This window comes from Paramormyrops kingsleyae, chromosome 12, assembly GCF_048594095.1.
Source record: "Paramormyrops kingsleyae isolate MSU_618 chromosome 12, PKINGS_0.4, whole genome shotgun sequence".
In the NCBI taxonomy this organism is placed as follows: Eukaryota; Metazoa; Chordata; class Actinopteri; order Osteoglossiformes; family Mormyridae; genus Paramormyrops; species Paramormyrops kingsleyae.
The window spans coordinates 9,634,989-9,658,215 of record NC_132808.1 but is presented as its reverse complement, the minus strand read 5'-3'; the positions used below and the strand labels follow the sequence as shown (position 1 = coordinate 9,658,215).

Sequence of the window (23,227 nt, the reverse complement as noted above, 5' to 3'; positions counted from 1 at the left end):
CGTGGAAAAATCTGAATTAGAGAATTAGGACCAAGGAGGTTTGGGGTAAGGAATTATAGGAGCGAATCCAAAAACAAGTAAAAAGAATAAAAACACAGGTATGTGGGTTCAGCAACAACAAGACAACCCACCGAAGCCTGCAGAAGTGATAGCTGTGGGACGAAACAACACTGTGGCTGTTATGGAGCCAAGCGCCGAAGGTGGCGACATGTCCCAGCTAATGAATGTTATCTAGGAGGAAACTAATGTGCATGTGAGTTCTTTCCTTATGTGTGTACAGGATGACGCGATGGTTCTGGTGATGGGCGTGGCCGACGCTGCTGACGACCTTCGGCTATGCTGCAGTCCCAGGGACCGAGTTGGAGCAGACTTCTACTTTCAGGATCGGATGGAAAGACAGCGCGACGGAGCGGCAGCAAGACATCTGCACCTGACCAGCAAACCAATCATGCTTCGTCGTTGAACTGACTCCTGTGAACCGGAACGAGATGTACGTCTGTAGAGGATGCCACAATGGGAAAGAACATTACCATCCTTGCGTCTGCCGGAGTGCCCCTCAAGTGGGTGTAGGAGTGTGACCTAACTCAGTGGAGGAATCGGACTGAATGCACTGTGACTATGTGAAACACCAAAATTCAACTAAATAATGTTCATCAAGTGTTAATCACATTTAATTCTAATGGGAGATATTCTGGAATATTGATTCCAGTATGTGATTACATCTGAAGCCTGAAATAACTCAGTGTAACGAGGCTTTGTGTACTGGCCAATGGGAAATGTATAGTGTAACTACTCCCCAAACTTTATGTAGGTTCCATGTACTGCCTGTAATAGCTGGAGGGGCATATTGGACTTTAAAAGGAAGGGAGAATGACTAGATACAATACCTATACTAACAAAACGTATGATATACGAGATAGAGGATATATATGCACTATGAATTTATGTATCTATACCCGCAGGTTATATGATCACATTTCTGCACGAGTTATACATTGGTGAATCATGGCCGAGGGACCGAATGTATTAGGATGAATTCGCGGACGATTACGTCACCCACGTGACATGGAATTAACTACTATAATATTCTGGAAAGTTGTAATTGTGGATTAATTCCGATCGTGTGTGGACTGATCGTCCTGAAATTCAGATCAATCGTCTATGATTCACCCTGAATGTTACTAAATTGCACGAACATGTTATTTACCGATCCCCTGTAAAACCTAATTTTGCCATAAATAACTTGGGCTCATAAAGAGAAGCCAGGATGCTCATCTGGGCCATTAGATCGGCATGCAGGATGCTTATCTTGGTTTCGGGAGATGGGGGGGGGGGGGTCGGTATACAGCGTCCTATATTGCCTTTAGGGGGGAACAGGGAGGCATTGCGCAAGGACGCCTATTGTAGTATGTTATCGCAAGCAGCATCACTCGGACAAAAGGGGCAATTGGAGCATCATATATTGCCTGGGGGGAAGGGGTGAGCCTGGCCAGCTTCGCATCGCCCAGCACTTTCTCGGAACTCACGCGTTGGTCTCCTGCCAGGACTGAAAGGGCTCTCCAGTCCATGTGTGAAGGTGGGTGATGATAGCACGTCCGGGTGTAAATAGCTTTGCAACTGCTTCTGCTTTCCATTGATTGTTGCGAGTAAATTATCACCGCTTGTGATAATATTTCGTAACTTCTTTTATGTTTCCTTGCTTCTTGTATGTATTATTGCTTCTTTTCTATATATATTCATACCTTTGCACCTAATACTATTAGCTATAAGATATATATTATTTGATATCCGTTGTAGTACGAGTTATTTTGCATTGCCTTCAATATGATAGCTCAGTATTGGTGTTAATGCGAGATCATTTTGTATTACTTATTAAAGTGTATTTGAGTGAACCTAAGCGTGCCTGTTTGTTCCTTCGAGAGCCCTATATCCCTCTCTCATCCATTTTAAGACAGTATGTATTTATATATAATGCACACAAATATTTAAATATATTATATATATTTATTTGTATATTTATATGTACAGTATGTATGTGTATGTTATATAAATATATATTTTTTTCTTATTTAATACAAATAAGAAATGTTTTGTAATGTAAACGTCGATTAAACGTTGTATAGACGTTGAGGTCTGACTGGACTGATTTTGGACGTTTTTTGAACCGTTTATATTCTGATGTGCATTTCACAATAAGGACGTTTATATTCAGGCTAATAAGTACACTGACATAACGCAGAAACACATCTTAAAAACATCCAGACGACGACGCATTAGACGTCCAGAAAAGACGCCGAAAAGACGTCGAATACACGGCAAGTTGACGTCAAAGACGTCCGTTCAACTTTCATTTCGGAACTATTTTTCAACCATGACGGGACGTGTCGGAGGGACGTAATTTCAACGGTCACCAAACGTCCAAATGTTTGCTGGGTATTGTCTATTAGCAAAAACCAAAGGTATGATACGCTGAAGTATATTATAGCTGGTGTTTAAAAGGAGCTCGCCGGTTCTATTGATGATAGGACCTTTCTGAAATAATATCGGACCATGAAGTAGGTAGGCAATTCACTTACAGCTCAGTAGCGGAATCAGTATTTTTCCGCACCGCAAATGTAACATTTTCCTTTGGTTTCACATGTTTGCTGTTTGTGGGCCTATACGCCTTCTTGGGCCACTTCTGATTGGTGAGCATGACTGGCACGCGAGAAGCACAGCGCTTGTGACTGGTGAGAATGACTGTCACACAGGGAGCATGGCATGAATCTGTAAAACTATTCTCACAGCAGTTTTAAACCCTGGGTCCGACGTGCTGTATAATGTATATTGCGATTTTTGCGACTTGCTAATCGTGTTGTTTCAAATCGTGATTTCGATTTGAAATCGATAAATCGTGCAGCCCTAATTTGAATATATTTACACAACATGTCACAAAGGGCTTTTTGACTGTATTACTCTGTCATACGATGTTATGGACAAGTAAGAATAATACTGTGTTATTTTTCCTAGTCACACTCTCATGGTCTTTGTATAGCTCTCAAATGAATATAAATAATAAAACCATAATTACACATTACAGTTCATCACTCTAATAAAATACCTGCTATGACAGAGCTGAAAACTGCACTAAAGCTGAAGCCTGAAACAAATATTCATTCGTTCATTTAATACATTGTGTGTCTTTAAAACTGCACTAAATTTGACCATTTCTACTGTTACACTGAGCAGATTAAACCCTATGGCATTTGCATAACGATCAGTGTACAGCAGAGCCACTGACCCTCAGGGGAATGAAAATGTGATTTAATCACACAGAACTATGCTGAGATGCATGTTAAAACCAGTCCTTCCAGTGACTCACCCAGTGCTGCTATCCTGGCAGTTGTATTGGCAGAATCAGTATCTGAGTGGACTTCACACCTGAACCCTCCTTTGTCTTCAGTCCTGACTTTCCTCAGTTTCATTGAGAAGTTTCCTTTGGGAATTTCCTCAGTGTAGAATTCAGCTCTTCTAGAGTATCTCTCATCCTGTGACTCTGGTCTGTTCTCTCCATCAGCATACAGCAGCACCAAGATGTCACCGTCATCGTCTGTCTTTTTCCATTCCACCTGAAGCTCTGTCACATTAACATGGGTGTCCACAGAGCAGCTGAGAGTCACATCCTCTCCAGCATGTGCATAGACAGGCTCATCTGCACCCGTCACCACCAGCCACTCTGGAAAAAGAACAGGAAGATTCATACAGTACAATCTGGCAACCTGACATCTGTGTGTTTTCCCCTCCCATAGGGAAAACATATGTTTGGGGTTGTTTTCATTTCAACATGCATCATTTTTAAAACTTGGCATATGTGACTCAGGAGAAGAATCCGGCACCACACTAAGCTTGTAGCAGTTTTGTTACTCAAAAATGTTCTGAGGTCAAAATGAAAAGAGATTGGTTCAGAGAGATAACCAATCAGATTGTAGAGGAGGTGGATCCAAGACATGTGACTGGTTGGTCGAACATTCTCAAGTTGCTTGGAACCACCTCCTCTACAATCTGAGCAACAATGAGTGACAATCGCTGCATAACAAGAAGCATAGAGTTCCATCATGTGTTGATCCTAATTTTTCCCTCACAAAAGCAGATGGTTTTGGGCTTCGTTTAACCTGGTTCCACAGAGCAGACGCTTTAGCAAAAACAGCCCTGCACAGTGTTTTGTATTGTGTTTCAGTTACCTTTTACCACGGCTACTGTTAGATTATATACCTAATTTAATGAATGAAAGTGATCCATTTGGATTAATTAGACATGAAAAAATGAGTGAGATTAATTCAACTATATTCTGTTCTCAGAACACAAAGTCAATGCATCCACTTAAAAAGAGTGTTTCATTTTCAAAATACTCATTCTATTTGGGTGTAACCACTGTATATGATTCAACTGAGCTCATTTAAAATAACTTTTTTCAGTGTGGTTGGTTGAAACAAAACCTTGGTCTGGATTTGTACTTTCTGAACCTGAACTTTCCACTTCTGTCTGTAATGCGTTACTTTTATGTGTAACTTCCCTGATACTACATAGACAGTTAGGCAAATGTGAATTAGCTGGGATTTATTCACATTGTCTATATGCTAAATTGCAGTAATTAGATACTGCTTTCACTATAAGAAATTAATAATGCATCAAAAAACATTACATTATAAACAACCTCTGAAGGTAATTTACAGAAAAATTTAGTTTAATGACACATAATCAGGATTTTGCTACCAAATAATGGCAGTGATAGTCTAATGCCTCCCTATTCAAATCTGGCCCTTGATTCCAAATCCAGGCCTTGTTTTCAAGTCTCCCAGGTACAGTGGTACCTCGGTTCTCGAACTCACTAGAACTCAAATTTCTTTAAAGTCGAACAAACCAGTTTGACCTAGAACTCGATCTGAATATCAGAAGTCGAACCGTGAACGCTGATAAATTGTACGGGCCAGGAAATGAGTCACACAGCACGTCTCTGAGCGGAAACAAAAGGTAACGCTTCAATGTCAGCCTCGCATTTGCTGTAGTTTGCATTTCTTCAATTTTCTCTGATCCCGGGTTTTCTAATGCATTGACGCTTGACCGGAACTAAGTTTACCCTACAATTACGTATTTCCGGTTTTCGTGAAAAAGGTCTATACAGAGGACTAATGACAACAACCAGAAACTGCTGATCACAGGGGGATCCCACATGAGGTTAACGAGGGGGCGTGGCACACGGAAGGAGCGGATGATCAGGGCAGAACAGGGGTAATGTTGGGATTTGTGTTTAAATGCCTTAAAAAACATTTAGGTGTAATTTTGGGGGGGGCGGGAACCAATTAATTGGTTTTCCATTATTTATTATGGGAAAAATTCGATCAGAACTCAAACTTTTTAGGATTCGATCCGGAGTCCGGAACGGATTAAGTTCGAGAACCGAGGTAACACTGTATTTCACAAAGGAAACTGATAGATCATACAAGTGAACTATTTTTATCAAACGTATAGATAACAATAATGTAGAGCAAGAGCAATGTGGTGAATATGTTAGTAAATCTGTGTCATCAGAATTTGAATTTTATATGCCACTGAAATTCTAACAAAGCGAAAAAGCAAACGTTAATGCAAAATTTGCAATTGCATTTGAATTATGTCACACTTTATGCGTCCACATATGGAAAATGCAATTTGCAATTCCTTTTGAAAAATGTCCGGGATTTCCCTCCATACGTTCGAGTTCATACACATTCGATTGCTTAGCCTTGGTATCCCGGATGTATAACTCGTATTTTTAACATCGTATTTTTTGCCTGTGAATTCGGACCGTCGAATTGGAGCAGCATTGAAATATTGACTTTGTATTTTTAAACCTCGTATTTTTGCATGTTCAAATTGGAGCAGCATTGAAATGTTGACTTTGTATTTTTAAACCTCGTATTTTTGCATGTTCGAATTGGAGCAACATTGAAATGTTGACTTTGTATTTTTTAACCTCGTATTTTTGCATGTTCGAATTGGAGCAACATTGAAATGTTGACTTTGTATTTTTTAACCTCGTATTTTTGCATGTGAATTCGGACCATCGAATTTCATATGCATATTTCCAATGCATAAATATTCAATGTTAGAATTTCAGTGGTATATAAAATTCAAATTCTGATGACACAGATTTACTTCCATAGGTGAAACTGTTTCAGTGAGTGAAGATTCACTTTGGAATCTAAAAAGACACCTTTTTCGGAAACATGAGAGTGTGCTACGCGAACACGCGGAGGCCAGAGCAAAACGTGAGCAAGTTTTATATGGTTGTAGCATATCAAGTCTATATAAAGTAAATATTGGTAATCGGATTCGTTTTTTCATTCAAAGTAGGTCTAATAGGATTTTTAATTTCACATAACGCTGTCAGTGAAAATTTATAGAGACGCAGCAGCAGCAACAGAACAAAAATGAGAAATTTAAAACGTGGATGCTTAGCCTGTACTTTCTTTAGGCTATTAAGCCCACTGATTACTTTATTTTTAAGTCTATTTTTGTGAGGAATGCCATTGCCAAACCTGTCCGTTGTTGCCTATATGCAGGCGCGTAGCCAGTAATGGGCCAGGGCGGCACTGGTCCGCCCACATTACTCCCTGGCCCACCCAGGCAAGTTTGATCAAAATACATTTTTAGTTTATTTTTATTATTCAAATGTATTAAAAAATATATATTCATATAAAGGTGTGTTTTTGCAGTTTGTTTGTCTATTATTTTTTCTACTCTCTAAGGTTTAATTATTATTTAAGTAATATTTTTTCTAGGAAAAAATATAGGCCCGCTCACTTTTTCAATGGCCCGCCCAAAATACAATTTCTGCCTACGCCACTGCCTATATGTTGTTTAAAAATAAAAATTTTCTGTTCTGAATGGCAATGTTGCCGTTGCTCATATTTCTTTATGATATAGGCTTCAGTTTAAGGTGACATTTGTTAGGCATGCATATTATTTGTCCATCTTTTAAATTGGAGCGAGCGTGGAGCGATTTGACTGGAGTGGGAAGAAATTTTAGTGGAGCGAGGAGCGGTGTTGAGCAGAGCGGCTTAGTGCGAATTAGAGCGGAGAAGCGGGCGGAGCCAACAGCCTCGTGAGCGAGGAGCGGAAACTCTCACCGATCTACTCCGCTCACATGCTCTGGTACATGACCTGACATTCGTGGCGGAATCTCGCGATTTGTGCGTGATTATAATAATTCCCGCAAATTCAGCGTATATAATGCGGGACATTACCGCACTTAAACTACCATATAGGTAAAGATGAATATAAATAAAAATGGAAATAATAATATCACTTTTTATATTGTGACTGAAGCAGCAATAATTTACGAATAAAAACGAACGTAAACAGCGCCACACAGTGACGTCACACCTCAGACCCCGATATACTCGCCTCCCCCAATGTTAATAAGAAACCTATGCCCCTGGGTCCATGTGTCATAAGCCATAAATGAGAAAGGCTCACTTGCCTGCTTCCTGTATTTCCACCCGTGTTTCACGTTGCTCCTGCTCTGTATAAACCACACACTTGTACACTCCTGCATCTGCAGTCCTCACTTCCTCAAGCAGCAGAGAGAAGTTGCCTTTGGGGATTTCCTGAGAGAAGAAGTGGGCTCTGCCCCTGTAGGCGTCCCCCTGTGATTCAGGTCTGCTCTGACCCCCCTGGAATAGGTGCACGATGGTGTCTGAATCAGTCCTTCTCCAGTCCACCTCCAGCTCCTCCAAAGGCAGGGGTCTGTCCACGAAGCAGGGCAGTAGTACAGCTCCTCCCAGCCGGGCTGTTAGAGGACCAGCAGAGTCGTGTAGCAGGAAACCTACCACAGGGATAAGAGATAGAAAATCACTTCATGACAACAAAGCGTTAAATAATAAGAGCAGAACATAAATTGCAACGCAGTTACAGTACATTAATATTTGGTAAACAAATTTTTGTATAATAATTAGTACACCCAAAACAAGAACTCAATTAAATTTCTTCAAACTTATTATACACATAAAACTGTCTTCAAAATGTACATACCATCAGAGTCACTGACGAACTTGAACACGATCAAAATAGCGCTGAAAGTATTGATCTGCATCGCTGCTTTTAGTCTTGTACAAAGAACTGTTTCTATAAGACAAGTACACATTTTGCTGTATATTGTCGTTTTTATAAACAACCTATATGCGCTTTTATTAACGCAGTTATCTTCCTACACGAAATGCCTTTTTCTAGCCATACTTTTACTTTCAGTTTACCCCTGGAGCTGAAACACGCCTGTTACAATATGTTATATATGGTCAGCAGGATGTGAGGATGTGACAGACCATATATGGTTAAATTGTAATTTGAGTGCGTGACATCATAGAGATGCGCGAGCACGTGAAGTAAAAGAAAAAGCACAGAAAACCTGCGTTTCTGAGATTTTTTGTTTTATGGGGGATAGTTGACTACCAGTGAACTAAGCTTAACACAATGCCCAACACACCTGAATTACGACAAATGGTGGATCGCATGGCTGTGTTTCCCTGATCAAATGCAAATCGCTTAAGTCACGGTTAAGTGGCTGATTAACTTAAATAAAAACAGTGACGTCGTTAATGAAGGTCCGCCTTGATGAGCGGTCTGACAGTTGGGAATTGCAAATTGAGTTTTCTTCCCCAACATGCAATGCAATTGCCGGGGACGCCATTGCATTTGAATAAAGTGGCAAAAAACCCATGGCAATACGCAATGCAATTCAGTGCCTTGTTATTCTATTTATTATTCAAAATATTTTGAAATTAATTAAGGATTGCATAAGAATCCGTGTATCATTCGTCCTTTCCATTTTCAATTGATAAATGAAAATCAAAAAATGAAAATCTGATTGTTTTTTTTGTTATTTGATTTTAAATCAGAAACGAAAAATGAAAATTGTCTTGTATTTCATATTTTAAAATTTCGTTTTGGATCAAAAATACAAAATTGAAAAGGGTCCACACAACAGAATCTGTTTTAGATATTTAATTGCTGGGTTGTGCGTCACCCGGAAATTGTTATTTTTTGCGAGCTACTGTTTCAGTGAGCCAGTGTTGCCAACTTAGCGACTTTGTCGCTAGATTTAGCGACTTTTCAGACCCCTTGACGACTTTTTTTCAAAAAAGCGCCTAGCGACAAATCTAGCGACTTTTGGACAAACCTTAGCAACTTTCCAAATGTCGCCAGTACTGTCCTGTAAGCGCGAGGTCTTGCTTTCCTGGTACAGTTACTCATCTCCCTGTGTCTGCTCTGATCAGTGAGCGCTAGCTCCGGCTGAAAGGAGCAGCATATTCCCGTGACCGCACGGCAGCTGACATAGATGTGAATGAGCTGCGCATGTGCAAACGGTGTTGCCACGGACCAATCACTTACCTGCTTCTCCTTTGCTTGAAATAAAACTATTTAATTTGACCGTTTCTTCTTATTTTTTCTTATTTATTTTTTCTTCTGATGCACTCACTGTTACAGAGCTTAAGTTCATTCCAGTTTCTGAACTCGTCTGAGATCGTTTACTGAGCTACATGTGATTGACTGTACGTGATTCTACTTACTCATACACAACGATAAACTTCATTAAACTTATTAAACTCATATACACATAAAAAAACATATATACGTATAATATAAATGTTGTCTGACAGAAAATATGTAACGTGATTGATTTATATTGGACACGTGAGGAAGGATTAGGGAAGACACGCAGAATGCAAATACGACGTAATTACGTAATCAATATGCAAATATACGCATGACGTCATCTAGCGACATTTGGCGACTTTTCGAGCAGACTTTAGCTACTTTCCATTGAAAATAGTTGGCAACACTGCGCCTATTTGCTCGCAGAACAATTTCCGGGTGACGCACAACCCAGCAATTAAATATCAAAAACAGATTCTGTTGTGTGGACCCTTTTCAATTTTGTATTTTTGATCCAAAACGAAATTTTAAAATAGGAAATACAAGACAATTTTCATTTTTCGTTTCTGATTTAAAATCAAATAACAAAAAAAACAATCAGATTTTCATTTTTTGATTTTCATTTATCAATTGAAAATGGAAAGGACGAATGATACACGGATTCAAATGCATACTCTGATTGAATATTGAATTGCCAATTGCAAAATGAATTGCCATTTGAATTTTTGTGCTTATAATCTTCCATACCAGGACAGGGACCAACCCGCTGCAGGGCAAACATACCATTCACACCTTTGGACAATTTGGCAAATCCAATTCACCTTAGCATATCTTTGCACTGTGGGACAGACTCCTGACTCAAATCCCGGTTCCTGAGATGTTAACAGTACTAACCACTGCTCACTGTGCCACCATATGTAACTGAATAATGAATAAGTAGAAGTTCTGGAGTTTGCCAACATTTCCATCTAGTACACATTTACCTGCTCTGTTTTTGGTTCATTGAGATCAGAGATTACAAGACATCCATCTCCTTACTGTCACATGATTACTGCAAAGGAGAATCAATGGATACATTTCAGACTCACAGGCTCTATTAAATACCTGACATAGTGACCAAGATGTGGTGTTTAACTTTCGGGTTACATGACTATTTTTAATCTAACAGAACATGAAACAACCAGCCATGAGTCTACAACCAAGCATATAAGCAGTGGTCAAACACTTAAACTTTTAAAATATGATTAAAAAGAAGTTATTAAATATATTTACTGAAAATCTGCCTGAAACTGAGGAGAATCTCTTGTATATATTTTAATAATTAGCTGGTTATAAAGAGTGAAAATCAGCATATCTACAATAATTTTAAATATCAGTACATATAAAACAGACCAAACTAGACAGGAAGCTGTCTGGGGTGACAGCACTGTGTTCCCAGGATAGTCCCACCTCCCGCTCTGCCCATCTAATCCTTAGAACTTCCCCAACTTTTACAATTTATAGGATTACGGGATGGATAAACTGGAAATCTGAAAGCCAATAAATACCTTTTTACCAGAATGCAGAGTCCTGCTGGTCACATGTACCTCTGAAACTGCACCTATCCATGTGGTACACATTCCACTGACATTCCAACCTGCATACCTTTACCCAGCCATTTAGGTTGGTAACGGTATTTCTTTGTATGTCGCAATGTCCGTGTCTGAAAATGTCATTTATTTTATATTCTTTATATGTCTAAATCTTTATATTCTATTTATTTCTCATCTGACCAGCATTTTCTGTGACATAACAGTAAGAACCGTAACTGTCACGTTCAGCGAAGGAGGGCGAGCAGGGAAGCAGGCGAGAGCAGCCAGGTAGTCAGGGAAACGGGGTTTATTTAGAGGTAGACGGACAGGCACGGACTTCAACGGACACTACAATGACAAGTCTGGGGAAGACTGACTCAGACGAGGACTAAATACAAAAGACGGGCTAGACATAACAGGACACAGATGATCACAATCAGGGCTGAACACGAGGTAACGAGGTGGGCGTGGCACACATCAGGAGCGGACGGAGCGGATCATGACAGAACCCCCCCCCCAAAGGCGCGCACACCGGGCGCGCCCGAGAGGAGGCGACGGACGAGACGAGACCGGGGAACAGGACCTGAAAGACAAAACCAAAAACCATCAACGAAGAACAGGGAACAAGACAGAGACACAAAACAGGAACAGGGACGAGACGAAGGACAGAACCCGACAAAGAACAGGGAAAGCGGACAGACAAACCGAGAAGGGGGACACAGAGGGAACACCAAGCGGAGAAACAAAAGGGCCAGGAGTGAATAAAGGAGGAACACAGGGACGAGGAGCAGAGACAGGCGGGACAAAGGGAAAGGGAGGAGGAAAAAGGGGAGCCCGAAGGAACCCAGACGGGCAACGGGCAGCGGCCGAAGGGGCCGCAGGCGAGAGGGAGAAGGGAGCAGAAGGGGACCACCCAGGGGCCAAGGGAACGGGACGAGGGAGTGACGGAGGGGACACGGAGGGAGCAGGAGGGAACACCGGTGCAGGCAGGCAGGAGGGGGAAGCCGCGGCAGGCGGAGGCGCAGCCGAAGCCGGGGAAGGTGCCGTCCGACGCCCAGCCGGAGCAGGGGGGCCCGAAGGCAGCCGACACGGAGCCGGAGGCGGGACCGAGGACCGGCACCGAGGATCCAGGGGGGGACCCGGCGGAGACCGCCGACCCCGAGCCGGAGGACCCGCAGGCAGCCACCGAGCCACAGCCAGGGGCCGAACGGGCGAGCCAGGGGGCAGGGTGGGCGGGACCCGGGCCCGACGCCTGTGTCCCCGTCCCTTGCGGGACACTGAAAGGCGGGGTCCTGGGGGCTATTGACCTCGCCGGGGCAAGGGTGAGGGAGTCATGAGGGAGGTCAGTACTGGGCGGACAGGAGTCAAGGCCTCTAAAGAGGCAGGCGGGGCAGCCAGAGCCGCGGGCGGGACGGGCAGGACGGGAGAGCCGGGCTGGACGGGAGAACCAGGCTGGACGGGAGAACCAGGCTGGACGGGAGAGGCGGCCTCAGGCAGGGCCACCGTTACTTGGCCAACAGGGGGCGCCTCGGCGGGCGCCTCAGTCACTTGGTCAGCAGGGGGCGCCTCAGCAGGCGCCTTGGGCGTGCGACCAGCAGGGGGCGCCTCGGCGGGCACCTCCGTCGTGCGGCCAGCAGGGGGCGCCTCGACGGGCGCCTCGGGCGTGCGACCAGCAGGGGGCGCCTCGGCGGGCGCCTCCGTCGTGCGGCCAGCAGGGGGCGCCTCGGCGGGCACCTCCGTCGTGCGGCCAGCAGGGGGCACCACAGGCAGAGCGGAGGCAGCTGCAGGCATGTGACCAGCAGGGGGCGCCTCGGCGGGCGCCGCCGTTACTTGATCAGCAGGGGGTGCCACGGCGTGCACCTCCGTCGTGTGGCCAGCAGGGGGCGCCTCGGCGGGCACATCCTTCGTGCGGCCAGCAGGGGGCGCCTCGGTGGGCACATCCATCGTGCGGCCAGCAGGGGGCGCCACGGGCAGAGCGGAGGCAGCTGCAAGCGTACGACCAGCAGGGGGCGCCTCGGCGGGCGCCGCAGCACGTGACCAGCAGGGAGCGCAACCGCGGCCACCTCAGGCAGTTCAGGCGCCGGCAGGACAGGCGAGACAGGCAGTTCAGGCGCCGGCAAGACAGGCGAGACAGGCAGGACAGGCGGGTCAGGCAGGACAGGCGGGTCAGGCGGTGCTGCTGGCATCGCGGCGGTAACCGGAGCAGGCTGTGCCGAGGGCAGAATGGCGGCAGCAGTAGCAGGCGGTGCCATGGGCAGAGAGGCGGCAGCTGCAGCAGGCTGTGCTGCGGGCAGATCGGCGGCAGCAGCAGGCAGCGCAGCCGCGGGCAGATCGGCGGCAGCAGCAGGCAGCGCAGCCGCGGGCAGATCAGCGGCAGCAGCAGGCAGCGCAGCCGCGGGCAGATCCGGATCGGACAGGTCCGGAGCAGGCAGGAGGGGTGCTGAGCGCGTAGGCGCTGCTTCTTTGAGGGCTCTCGGCACCCGGGGAATAGCGTCCCTAATCGCGCGTATCCCACCTTGCCCCAGGAGCGCCGGCCGGTAGTTGTACGCCTCCAATGGAGGCGGCTTCTCCGGGTGGGCGCTGGTCAGGTGGGTAGCGACGGGGTCATCCCAGGCGGGGAGCAAGGAGCAGGCCCCCCAAGAAGAGCGTTGGGGCGGCTGCTTCCCCTTTTCCCCTCCGCTTATTCCTTTTCTTGCGGCTGGGGCAGGTCGGTGGAGGCGAGGTCACCTTCGAGGAGGTAAGCGGTTCCAGTCGCCGTTCCACGAATCCCTCGACCAGCTGCCGGAGGTTGTCACGCACTTCGGTGATAACGTGCGCATCCGTGACCGGAGTCGTCTCCTGGAGGAGTCGGTTGCTCTTGGTGGCTAGCTGCCATAGCCCAGGGTCCTCAAGGACCTCGGGTTGCGACAGCCAGTACTGCACCTCGCCCAGCAGCTTGAGGTGGCTGTCCTCAAGCTGCAGAGGTGCACTTGGGAGACTTGTCATTCTGTCACGTTCAGCGAAGGAGGACGAGCAGGGAACCAGGCGAGAGCAGCCAGGTAGTCAGGGAAACGGGGTTTATTTGGAGGCAGACGGACAGGCACAGACATCGACGGACACTACAATGACAAGTCTGGGGAAGACTGACTCAGACGAGGACTAAATACAAAAGACGGGCTAGACATAACTGGACACAGATGATCACAATCAGGGCTGAACACGAGGTAACGAGGTGGGCGTGGCACACATCAGGAGCGGACGGAGCGGATCATGACAGTAACAGATACAATAATGGTGCATAGGAGTCCTGCAGAGGCCACAAGCAGTTTTTAATTTTTTTCATTGTGTCCACGATGCACTAAATTGGGCACAAATTAGTTTAATGTTCCCATGTAATTAGGCATTATGGAAATCTAATTATAAATGCTGCCCTTGGTAATCAATACATGAGAAAGTGGAAAATGACTATCATTCAGAATTGTGGAGCTCAGGAGCGTACTTACACTGACATTTTGACAATATATCTAAACATTTTGACTCTCATGGTTAATGCGATGTTCTCAGTGATGCATTGAGGTAGTGATTCTCTATTGTGCTACAGTCATGTTCTGCCTGAGTGATAAATGTATAAATGCATTAAATTGGCAACTTATCAACACTTTGATTTGTATAAAGGGGGCTGGAAAATATCAGCCCTGGGGGGAGTACCGCACCTGCCCGTATTATCAAGCAGATAACTGGGAGGACATTTTGAAATAAAACATTTTTATGTAAATTTTTATGTATAAAAAATAATCATAATGTTATGAAGTTTACATATAAACCCTGTTGAACCTATTCCATCCACAGTACTTGGAACAAGGCTGGGCTCTACCCTGAAAAGGATGATTTTCGATTGATTCCATTTCTATTAACCATTGACTTGTTTGGTAATTATTTTGTGTACTTCCTGACAACACAGATAGGGGGCGCCAAAACCGCTGATTTAGTCCATGGATCTGTTTTCTGAGCTTTGTGTGATGTTGAGTGTCTCCCATTGATGTGAGTGTTATTGAGTGACATGCCTTTGATGTTGACTGGATGAATGGCAGGGCTGTGGCTTGGTGAGTGATGTCCAGTGACCCCTATTCCACTGTCAAAGCATGTTGAGAACCACTGGAATGAGCAGAGACTTCAGTATGACTTTAACACCTTGATACTTATATGCAATTATGGGATATCATGGTCTTTGAAACCCTAAAACACTCATTTATACTTACATATATAATACTAAACCCTTTTAATGCTTTAGCTGAAACTTGTTAAATATTGAAAATATTGTATGAAATGTATTATAATTTACACTCACCTAAAGGATTATTAGGAACACCATACTAATACGGTGTTTGACCCCCTTTCGCCTTCAGAACTGCCTTAATTCTACGTGGCATTGATTCAACAAGGTGCTGAAAGCATTCTTTAGAAATGTTGACCCATATTGATAGGATAGCATCTTGCAGTTGATGGATATTTGTGGGATGCACATCCAGGGCACGAAGCTCCCATTCCACCACATCCCAAAGATGCTCTATTGGGTTGAGATCTGATGACTGTGGGGGGCATTTTAGTACAGTGAACTCACTGTCATGTTCAAGAAACCAATTTCAAATGATTCAAGCTTTGTGACATGGTGCATTATCCTGCTGGAAGTAGCCATCAGAGGATGGGTACATGGTGGTCATAAAGAGATGGACATGGTCAGAAACAATGCTCAGGTAGGCCGTGGCATTTAAACGATGCCCAATTGGCACTAAGGGGCCTAAAGTGTGCCAAGAAAACATCCCCCACACCATTACACCACCACCACCAGCCTGCACAGTGGTAACAAGGCATGATGGATCCATGTTCTCATTCTGTTTACGCCAAATTCTGACTCTACCATTTGAATGTCTCAACAGAAATCGAGACTCATCAGACCAGGCAACATTTTTCCAGTTTTCAACTGTCCAATTTTGGTGAGCTCGTGCAAATTGTAGCCTCTTTTTCCTATTTGTAGTGGAGATGAGTGGTACCCAGTGGGGTCTTCTGCTGTTGTAGCCCATCCGCCTAAAGGTTGTTCGTGTTGTGGCTTCACAAATGCTTTGCTGCATACCTCGGTTGTAACGAGTGGTTATTTCAGTCAAAGTTGCTCTTCTATCAGCTTGAATCAGTCGGCCCATTCTCCTCTAACCTCTAGCATCAACAAGGCATTTTCGCCCACAGGACTGCCGCATACTGGATGTTTTTCCCTTTGCACACCATTCTTTGTAAACCCTAGAAATGGTTGTGCGTGAAAATCCCAGTAACTGAGCAGATTGTGAAATACTCAGACCGGCCCGTCTGGCACCAACAACCATGCCACGTTCAAAATTGCTTAAATCACCTTTCTTTCCCATTTTGACATTCAGTTTGGAGTTCAGGAGATTGTCTTGACCAGGACCACACCCCTAAATGCATTGAAGCAACTGCCATGTGATTGGTTGATTAGATAATTGCATTAATGAGAAATTGAACAGGTGTTCCTAATAATCCTTTAGGTGAGTGTATAAAAGGTTCTTTTTTAGATAAGCATCCAGACTCATGGTGCATGTTTACTATGGAATTTGGGGATATATTTTAAGGAGTTTCAAACCAATGCATTGTTTTTATTTAATTTAGCCACATGATCCTCAAAGTGTCTGTAATTTCATACCCTTCAGACAGTATGTTAGACTTCAGCTACTTCCATACCAGCTATGGGACGCTGCTCCATCATCACTCTAACCTCTTGAGACCCCACCCATTCATTTATGTCCATTGCAGTGGACATAAATGCATATATCTTTTCACTGATGTAAGGAAACATATTTATTCCTGTTGTACACTAAAGAGGACATGCTGTGAAATTAAAAATAAAAATAAATTTGAAAAAAGATGTCTTATTTCCTCCAAAGACATAGAAAATCACAATTAACCTAAAACTGAAGGACACTTTTTTCCTTGGGTCTCAGGAGGCTAAAGGAGGATTTGAACCCACTAGGCTTTTTTCTCCAAGCAGACACATATTTAGATGCATTTCCCTTCCATCACACTGATCACACCATTCTGAGTGTCAGCTGTTGGTGATACACCACAGGGAGATTGTGAGAATGTTTGGGCACCATTGGAAACCCTGACATGTGATTCCGAACAGAGTTAATTAGAGGATTCCGTTTCCAAAGAGAGGAAGAGTAGGGAGCTCACATGACAGAAGAAAACTAAATGTAAATTTGTTTTTCTGGAAGAGACTGGAAGACATGCACAGACATGACAGACAGCAGGGTCTGGCCTCTCCATCTTCACATCATCCATGTTTTTAGAGAGATGATCTCTTGTTTTACATTTTCTAAAAAGAATGATGTTAACTATACTCATTGATTTCCTTGATATTTATTTTGGAGATCAATCTCAGCATCAAGAGCTCAGATACACCTTTTTGAAAGAATTGGCTTTTTCTGGAAAAAAGGATAGCAAACCTGCACTATATCCACAATCATGGTTACAGGTGGGAACATCCATGAAAAGGGGGGTAGGAAAGGGTGTGTCCATGGGCAGGATTATAGGTGAGAATGTCAAATTATGGCTACGTGAAAATGTGTCTGTTAGCATGATGACTCATGGGCTCATCAAGGGACTGTAGGGGAGGGGGTGTCCATGAGTAGGAATCACGGCTGGAAGGTCAAACTTCTTTATTCAGATAAACTTCAAATTTTAAACATATTTATATTTTCAATTGCAGGAATCCACATTTGATCTTTTTAAGATTTATGTAGGCAACCATTAACACTATAACCCCAGTTTCTAATACCAATAAATGTCTAACACCTTTAGCCAGCAAGCAAGATACTTTGGTGTTTGTCGCCAGTATGTTTGCACCAATGTGCCATTAGTGTTAACAACTGTATACACGTTATTTTTGCAGGTGAAACACTTAATTTAAAATTTGTATTTATTTTATTTACACTGTTTTCAGCAGAAGCGGCTTGCCGTTCTGTTTGCATTGTTGCTCCAACAAATATAAAATGAATATGAGAAAACATTACCTGTGTCACTTTTTATAACTTTTTTCAATAATAGGACCACACATACCCAATTGTAATACAAATTAAAGTGACAAATTCTTTTGGTATTTGTGTTAAAGTGAGGCTACCGATGTGAGACTAAGATTAATTTCACAAGATTAGTCTATTGAAACCCATACTGAAATCAATGAGCACAAAAACATATGACACACACAACTCTATTATGTGTTATATGGCTTTTTTGGGGTGACAGTAACTCTGCCGCTGTGAGGATTAATGCCTTTCCCATAGTTTTCTTGATGGGTGTCATACACCAGAGTGCGTTGCTGCTGGCAGTTAAAGGTGGTCAAAAAATGCTGGCGGTTCTAGTGTTAAGCCATCTACCACACTTTTCCGCATTTTTGTTTCGGCTAATTGTTTCATTGCTTAACGTATAATGTCAGGGTCTGCACCCTTCTGTCCCAGTCTTTCATGTCTCCTACCTGTTTGGCCAGCAGATGTCGCTGGCCATCCTGTTCCTCCCTGTTGTCAGTCATTAGTGTGTTTCATCTGCTCCCCAGATGGCTGCATGGCTCAATGTACAGCATGTACAGTAGCCACCTGTAAACCTTTAAGTTGTACAGTATGTTCAAATTCTGCCTCCTCTGTTCTTATATTTTGTAGATTTTGATCCCTAGTGTTTCATTTATCAGTTTCTACTTCCTGTGAGTTTGTGGTTTGTTTTGGTTTTTGCTTTGTGCTTTGGTGGTGTTTTACCTGTCTTCGTTACTTCGTTTCGTTATTTCGTTTCGTTACTTCGTTACCTGTCTTGGTGGTGTTTTACCTGTCTTCTCTGTCAGTTTCTTTGGTTCCCTGTTTGATCTCCCAGTTCCTTAAGTTAATTATTAGTGTCACCTGTTGCCTGTTCTTGTGCCAGTCCTTGTGTGTTCAGTCTGATTGCTCGTTGTCCTGCACCCTCCCTGATTGGTTAACTGTTTTATGTCTCACTCATCCTGTGTCGTTTCCCAGTTTGGTTGTGTATTTAGGTTCCTGCCTTGCTTCAGTTCCTGAGTGGGTTATTGCATTTCATGTGTATTTCTGAAGGTGTATTTCAATCGTATTCAGAGTCTTAGAAGTTACTCTGTGTTGTGTTTGTACTCTGCCTGCCTCCCCGCCTACCCCTCCTCCTCCTTGTTGCCCCTGACTATTTGTAGTTAATCTTTGTCTTTCCCTATTTGCCTTTTGACCCCTTGTGGTCCGTTTTGTAGTGTTCCCTGTGTTTTCAGTTTCTGTTGATAAAACCCATTTTTCCTGTGAGCCGCAAGTGGATCGTCCATCTTCTTTTCTGCCCACACGATGCCACGCCCCCGTGACAGACACCTCCGAGACCGTGACAAATGTGGGATCTGCGTCTAGGGGCTGATTGTCGTAAATTAACTGAGCTAGCCAAAATGGCTGAAACTAGGTTTTAAGCTATTTTATGCACATACGCCTACATCCGCTGTCTAATGTTAATCATTTGATAGTGTAAAAGACTTGTGTTGTGTATCAGGTGAGGAGGGAGATCAAAATTCAGGCCTTCTCATAATAGCACATACTCACCTTCTCCTTAGATGGATGTCACAGGGAATCTGATGGAACGCTAAATGTACAGTAGCTGTGTCTTTTCTTTGAGTTAATGCAGAGTGGCACACTACACTTCCTGTGTTTTCATCACCATTTTTCCTCAATTCCCTACTATGACTACTATAACTTCTGTTACATGAAACCTAAATTTGTAAAAAGGGTCCATAGAAATTCAAGTTTTTGTTAACCAGGAAAATGAAAAGCCCTTAGAATGTTCACAAAAAGAAAAGACCTGGAGGAGTTTGATATTAAAGTACCTTTGACCTATTTGAACTATGGGCAAATTTCACCTTGGGGTGACTATGTTCGAATCCCACCAAACTTTTGGCTGCTGTTTATTTGGTATATCTGAGATTTGTTTCTATTCAGGCACAGTTACTATAACGTACTTAAGTAGGTATGAAGCTGGTACCACCGTTATGTTTATTTAAAGATATTCTCTGCACTTCTTTATATTAAAGTAGAGCTACTGCAATGTGCTTGAGTAGTTTGAATCTAACACAATCCTTTAGATTTCTGTTATGCATATACATGAGAAATAAGCCTGGTTTCACATTTGGGGGACTATGTTTAAAACCCAGCAAACTATCTCCTGACACTTATCTGATATATATGGCACTCATTTGTATTCCAGGAGAGCTACTCTAATGTAATTGAGTAGGTTTGAAGCTGGCAGAATCCTTTGGATGTGTGTTATGCATATACATTTGAGCTCTGTAAAATCAGGCATACATTCACATAAGGGGAACTATGTTTAAAACCCATCAAACTTTTTGCTGACGCTTATCTGATATGTGGCACTTGTTTTTGTTCAAGGACAATTATTACAATGTTATGCATATGCATTTGCCCTTTGTGAAATATGACCAAATTTCCGGCATTCCTCTATGAGCTCGTTGTATTTGAGCCGCTTGCATTCATTGGCCTCTTCCATGCGGTCCTCCCAGGGAATTGCTAATTCCAATACAAGGACTTGCTTAGAAGAGACAGATGTCAGTACCACGTCTGGTCTCAAAGAGGTTGGTGTAACATACTCTGGGAACTTGAGCTGCCTGCCTAAGTCAACTCGCAATTCCCAGTCTGATGCCGATGAAAGTAGGCCGGCTGCTAGTTGTGGCTGTGCACGTGGCTTTTCTCCAGCTTTCACAAAAGGTACTGCCCTCTGGCTACGGATGTGTTTGTTGGCCACTGAATTGGAGATGGTCTCGGCCACTGTCTTCAATACCTGGTCGTGGCGCCAGTGGTAGCGTCCTCCTCCGAGGGCTGCTGGGCAGCTGCTAAGGATGTGTTCCAATGTGCCCCTTCCTGATCATTGAGGACATGTTGGACAGTCACTCTTTCCCCAGACGTGCAGGTTAGCTGGGCTTGGTAGCACATCATACACAGCTTGGACCATGAACTTTATACGCTGTGGCTCTGCCTTCCAGATGCCATTCCAGGTCAGCTTCCTCTCCGGCGCTCCTTCCCACCTTGTTGATGCTCCCTGCTGCTGCATGCTCACCATCCTACTGGTCCTCAACTCCTCAACACCTGCCCACACCTCCTCCAGGACAAGATGGCATCTGTCCTTTTCCTGGGCCAGGTCACAACGTGGCTGTGGGAAAGCCCCCAGCCCTGCTCGTCCGATGGCCACCGTGCCCAACAAAGCCCTGTGTCTTAGTCGAGCTTCTGCCAGTTCCAGCCCCTCTTGAGCTCTGAACTTTCTGCCAGTCCTCACCACAATGCCTGCTGATGCAACTCTGGAGTCACTGGATTCTCGATAGGCAAGTGCCTCTCTTGTGCGAGGAACTCTGAATTCCTCTTCCAGGCTGCTGAAAGGAAGCTGAAGTCACTTGCCTAGGCTTGTGACTGGTTTCTCAGTGATAGTTGGTATCATCACACCGTCCACAAAGAAGCAAAACTTCTCCACCACTTTCCCCCTCTTCAGGACCCTAGACCTAGATTTAGTTGGTTTAAAACTCATCCTAGCCCAGCAGATCAGCTTCTCCAGGCCCTGAAGGATCTACCGGCATCCAGGCACTGATGCAGTGGTAACCGTCAGGTCGTCCATAAAGGCTTGAATGGGGGGCTGTTGAATTCCAGATTTGAACAGGGGGTCTCTACACTCCGTCTCAGCTGCCTTCACCAACGTACTTATGGCAAGGGCAAACAGGATAATTGAAATTTACCAGTTATGATACCTTTCTCGAGCCGGTGCCAGTTGGATGTTATGCTCCCTGATGTTACTCTCAACCTGAAGTTCCCATAGTAGTTCAGGATGAGGTCCTTGATCTTGACGGGTATGTGGTGACGGTCCAGAGTGAGCAGCTTGTGGGGGATTGACATATATGCATTAGCTAGGTCCAGCCAAAGCACTGCCAGGTCCCCTTTCCCCTCACGTGCCTCCCTGATCAGCTGGGTGATCACTCCGGTGTGTTCTAGGCAACCAGGAACTCTGAGAATGCCGCCCTTCTGCACTGAGGTGTTGATGTACTTGTTCTTTATGAGGAAGTCCGTCATCCTTCTGGCAATGATACTGAAGAAGACCTACCCCTCCACACTGAGGAGTGAGATGGATCGGAACTGCTCCAGCCTGGTTGAGTTCTCCTCCTTAGGTATCCAGACTCCATCCGCCTCTCTCCACTGGTTTGCAATGGTCCCCTTATGCCAAATCACTCGCAGCAACTTCCATAGGATTCTGAGGAGGTTTAGGCAGTGCTTGTACACCTTATAGCAGGGGTCTCCAACTCCGGTCCTGGAGAGCTACTATCCAGTAGGTTTTCTGTCCCACTTGGCTTCTGATGAGCCACACCTGTTCCTGGTATTTACCTGACAAGAAGGAACTTTGCTTCCTGGCTCTCTCCACCCTCCTTCTCCTGTACCATTCCGCTCTGCGCAAGGTCTTCAGCTTCTTCCGGATGGTGTGTCAGAGCTCCAAGTGAGGTAGCTTGTCCTCCTCAGCTGCTAATTTGAACTGCTTTGCCAGCATACGCAGCTCTTTCCGTAGCTGGTGGATCTTATCTGCTCTGCGGTTGTTGGTATAAATGGGCTTGTTGGACCTGGCCTCCTCAACACCGAACCTTTCGGCCCCGAAGGTTGTGATTATGATGGTCAGGCACTTGAGTCAGCTTTCTACGTCTCCCTTTGCCGTTGAGTTGATGATTCTGGATGTGTCGTCAACAAACTGTTGCCACAGCCCATGCTACTTTGCTTGAGGTCACTTACTATGATGATTCTGGACTACTCTGCTGGGAGTTGGAGTGCAGGGCACTTGGAGGTTCTGGGCTCTGTGGGTTGTCTCCGGGCCGGGCTCCTCCTGCATCTCACCAGGCAATAATCCTGTGCGTCGTGCTGCATTCTCCTGTGCCAAGCATTTCATCCGGCTTTGATGGATTTTTAGGCCTCGATCGTTTAAGTTAAATGCATTAATTGCGTATGAAAGTGACAGCGAAATGCCCCCCAGAAGGTGCTGACCTGGAGCTGGTCCTGAGCCATCATCGTGAATACACCCCCCGCCTCGCCCACAATTCCAGTTTCTCTGCTAGGCACATGCATAAAAAATATTTTTAAATCTTCCTGGCA

The 23,227-nt window shown here is 44.5% G+C and overlaps 1 protein-coding gene and 1 pseudogene across 4 annotated transcripts in view; both read right to left on the bottom strand.

The window, feature by feature from the left end:
• LOC111841540 (uncharacterized) overlaps positions 1-8,361 on the bottom strand; it is a 178,217-nt gene extending 169,856 nt beyond the window's left edge. Inside the window, exons 1-3 of one of the 4 annotated variants that reach the window (XR_011994028.1) lie at positions 8,053-8,358; positions 7,502-7,846; positions 3,362-3,715 (exon numbers count right to left, since the gene is read on the bottom strand). Coding sequence is in view for 3 of the 4 variants with exons in the window: in XM_072718644.1 (XP_072574745.1) it covers positions 3,362-3,715; positions 7,502-7,846; positions 8,053-8,164 (811 nt within the window). In the remaining variant the exon portion in view is untranslated. Of the gene's footprint in view, positions 1-3,361; positions 3,716-7,501; positions 7,847-8,052 lie in introns of all 4 variants that reach the window. The other 3 variants (XM_072718644.1, XM_072718643.1, XM_072718642.1) reach the window with 3 other exon arrangements.
• Positions 8,362-13,628: 5,267 nt separating this feature from the next.
• LOC111839802 (uncharacterized) lies at positions 13,629-23,140 on the bottom strand (annotated as a pseudogene).
• Positions 23,141-23,227: the final 87 nt, after the last annotated feature.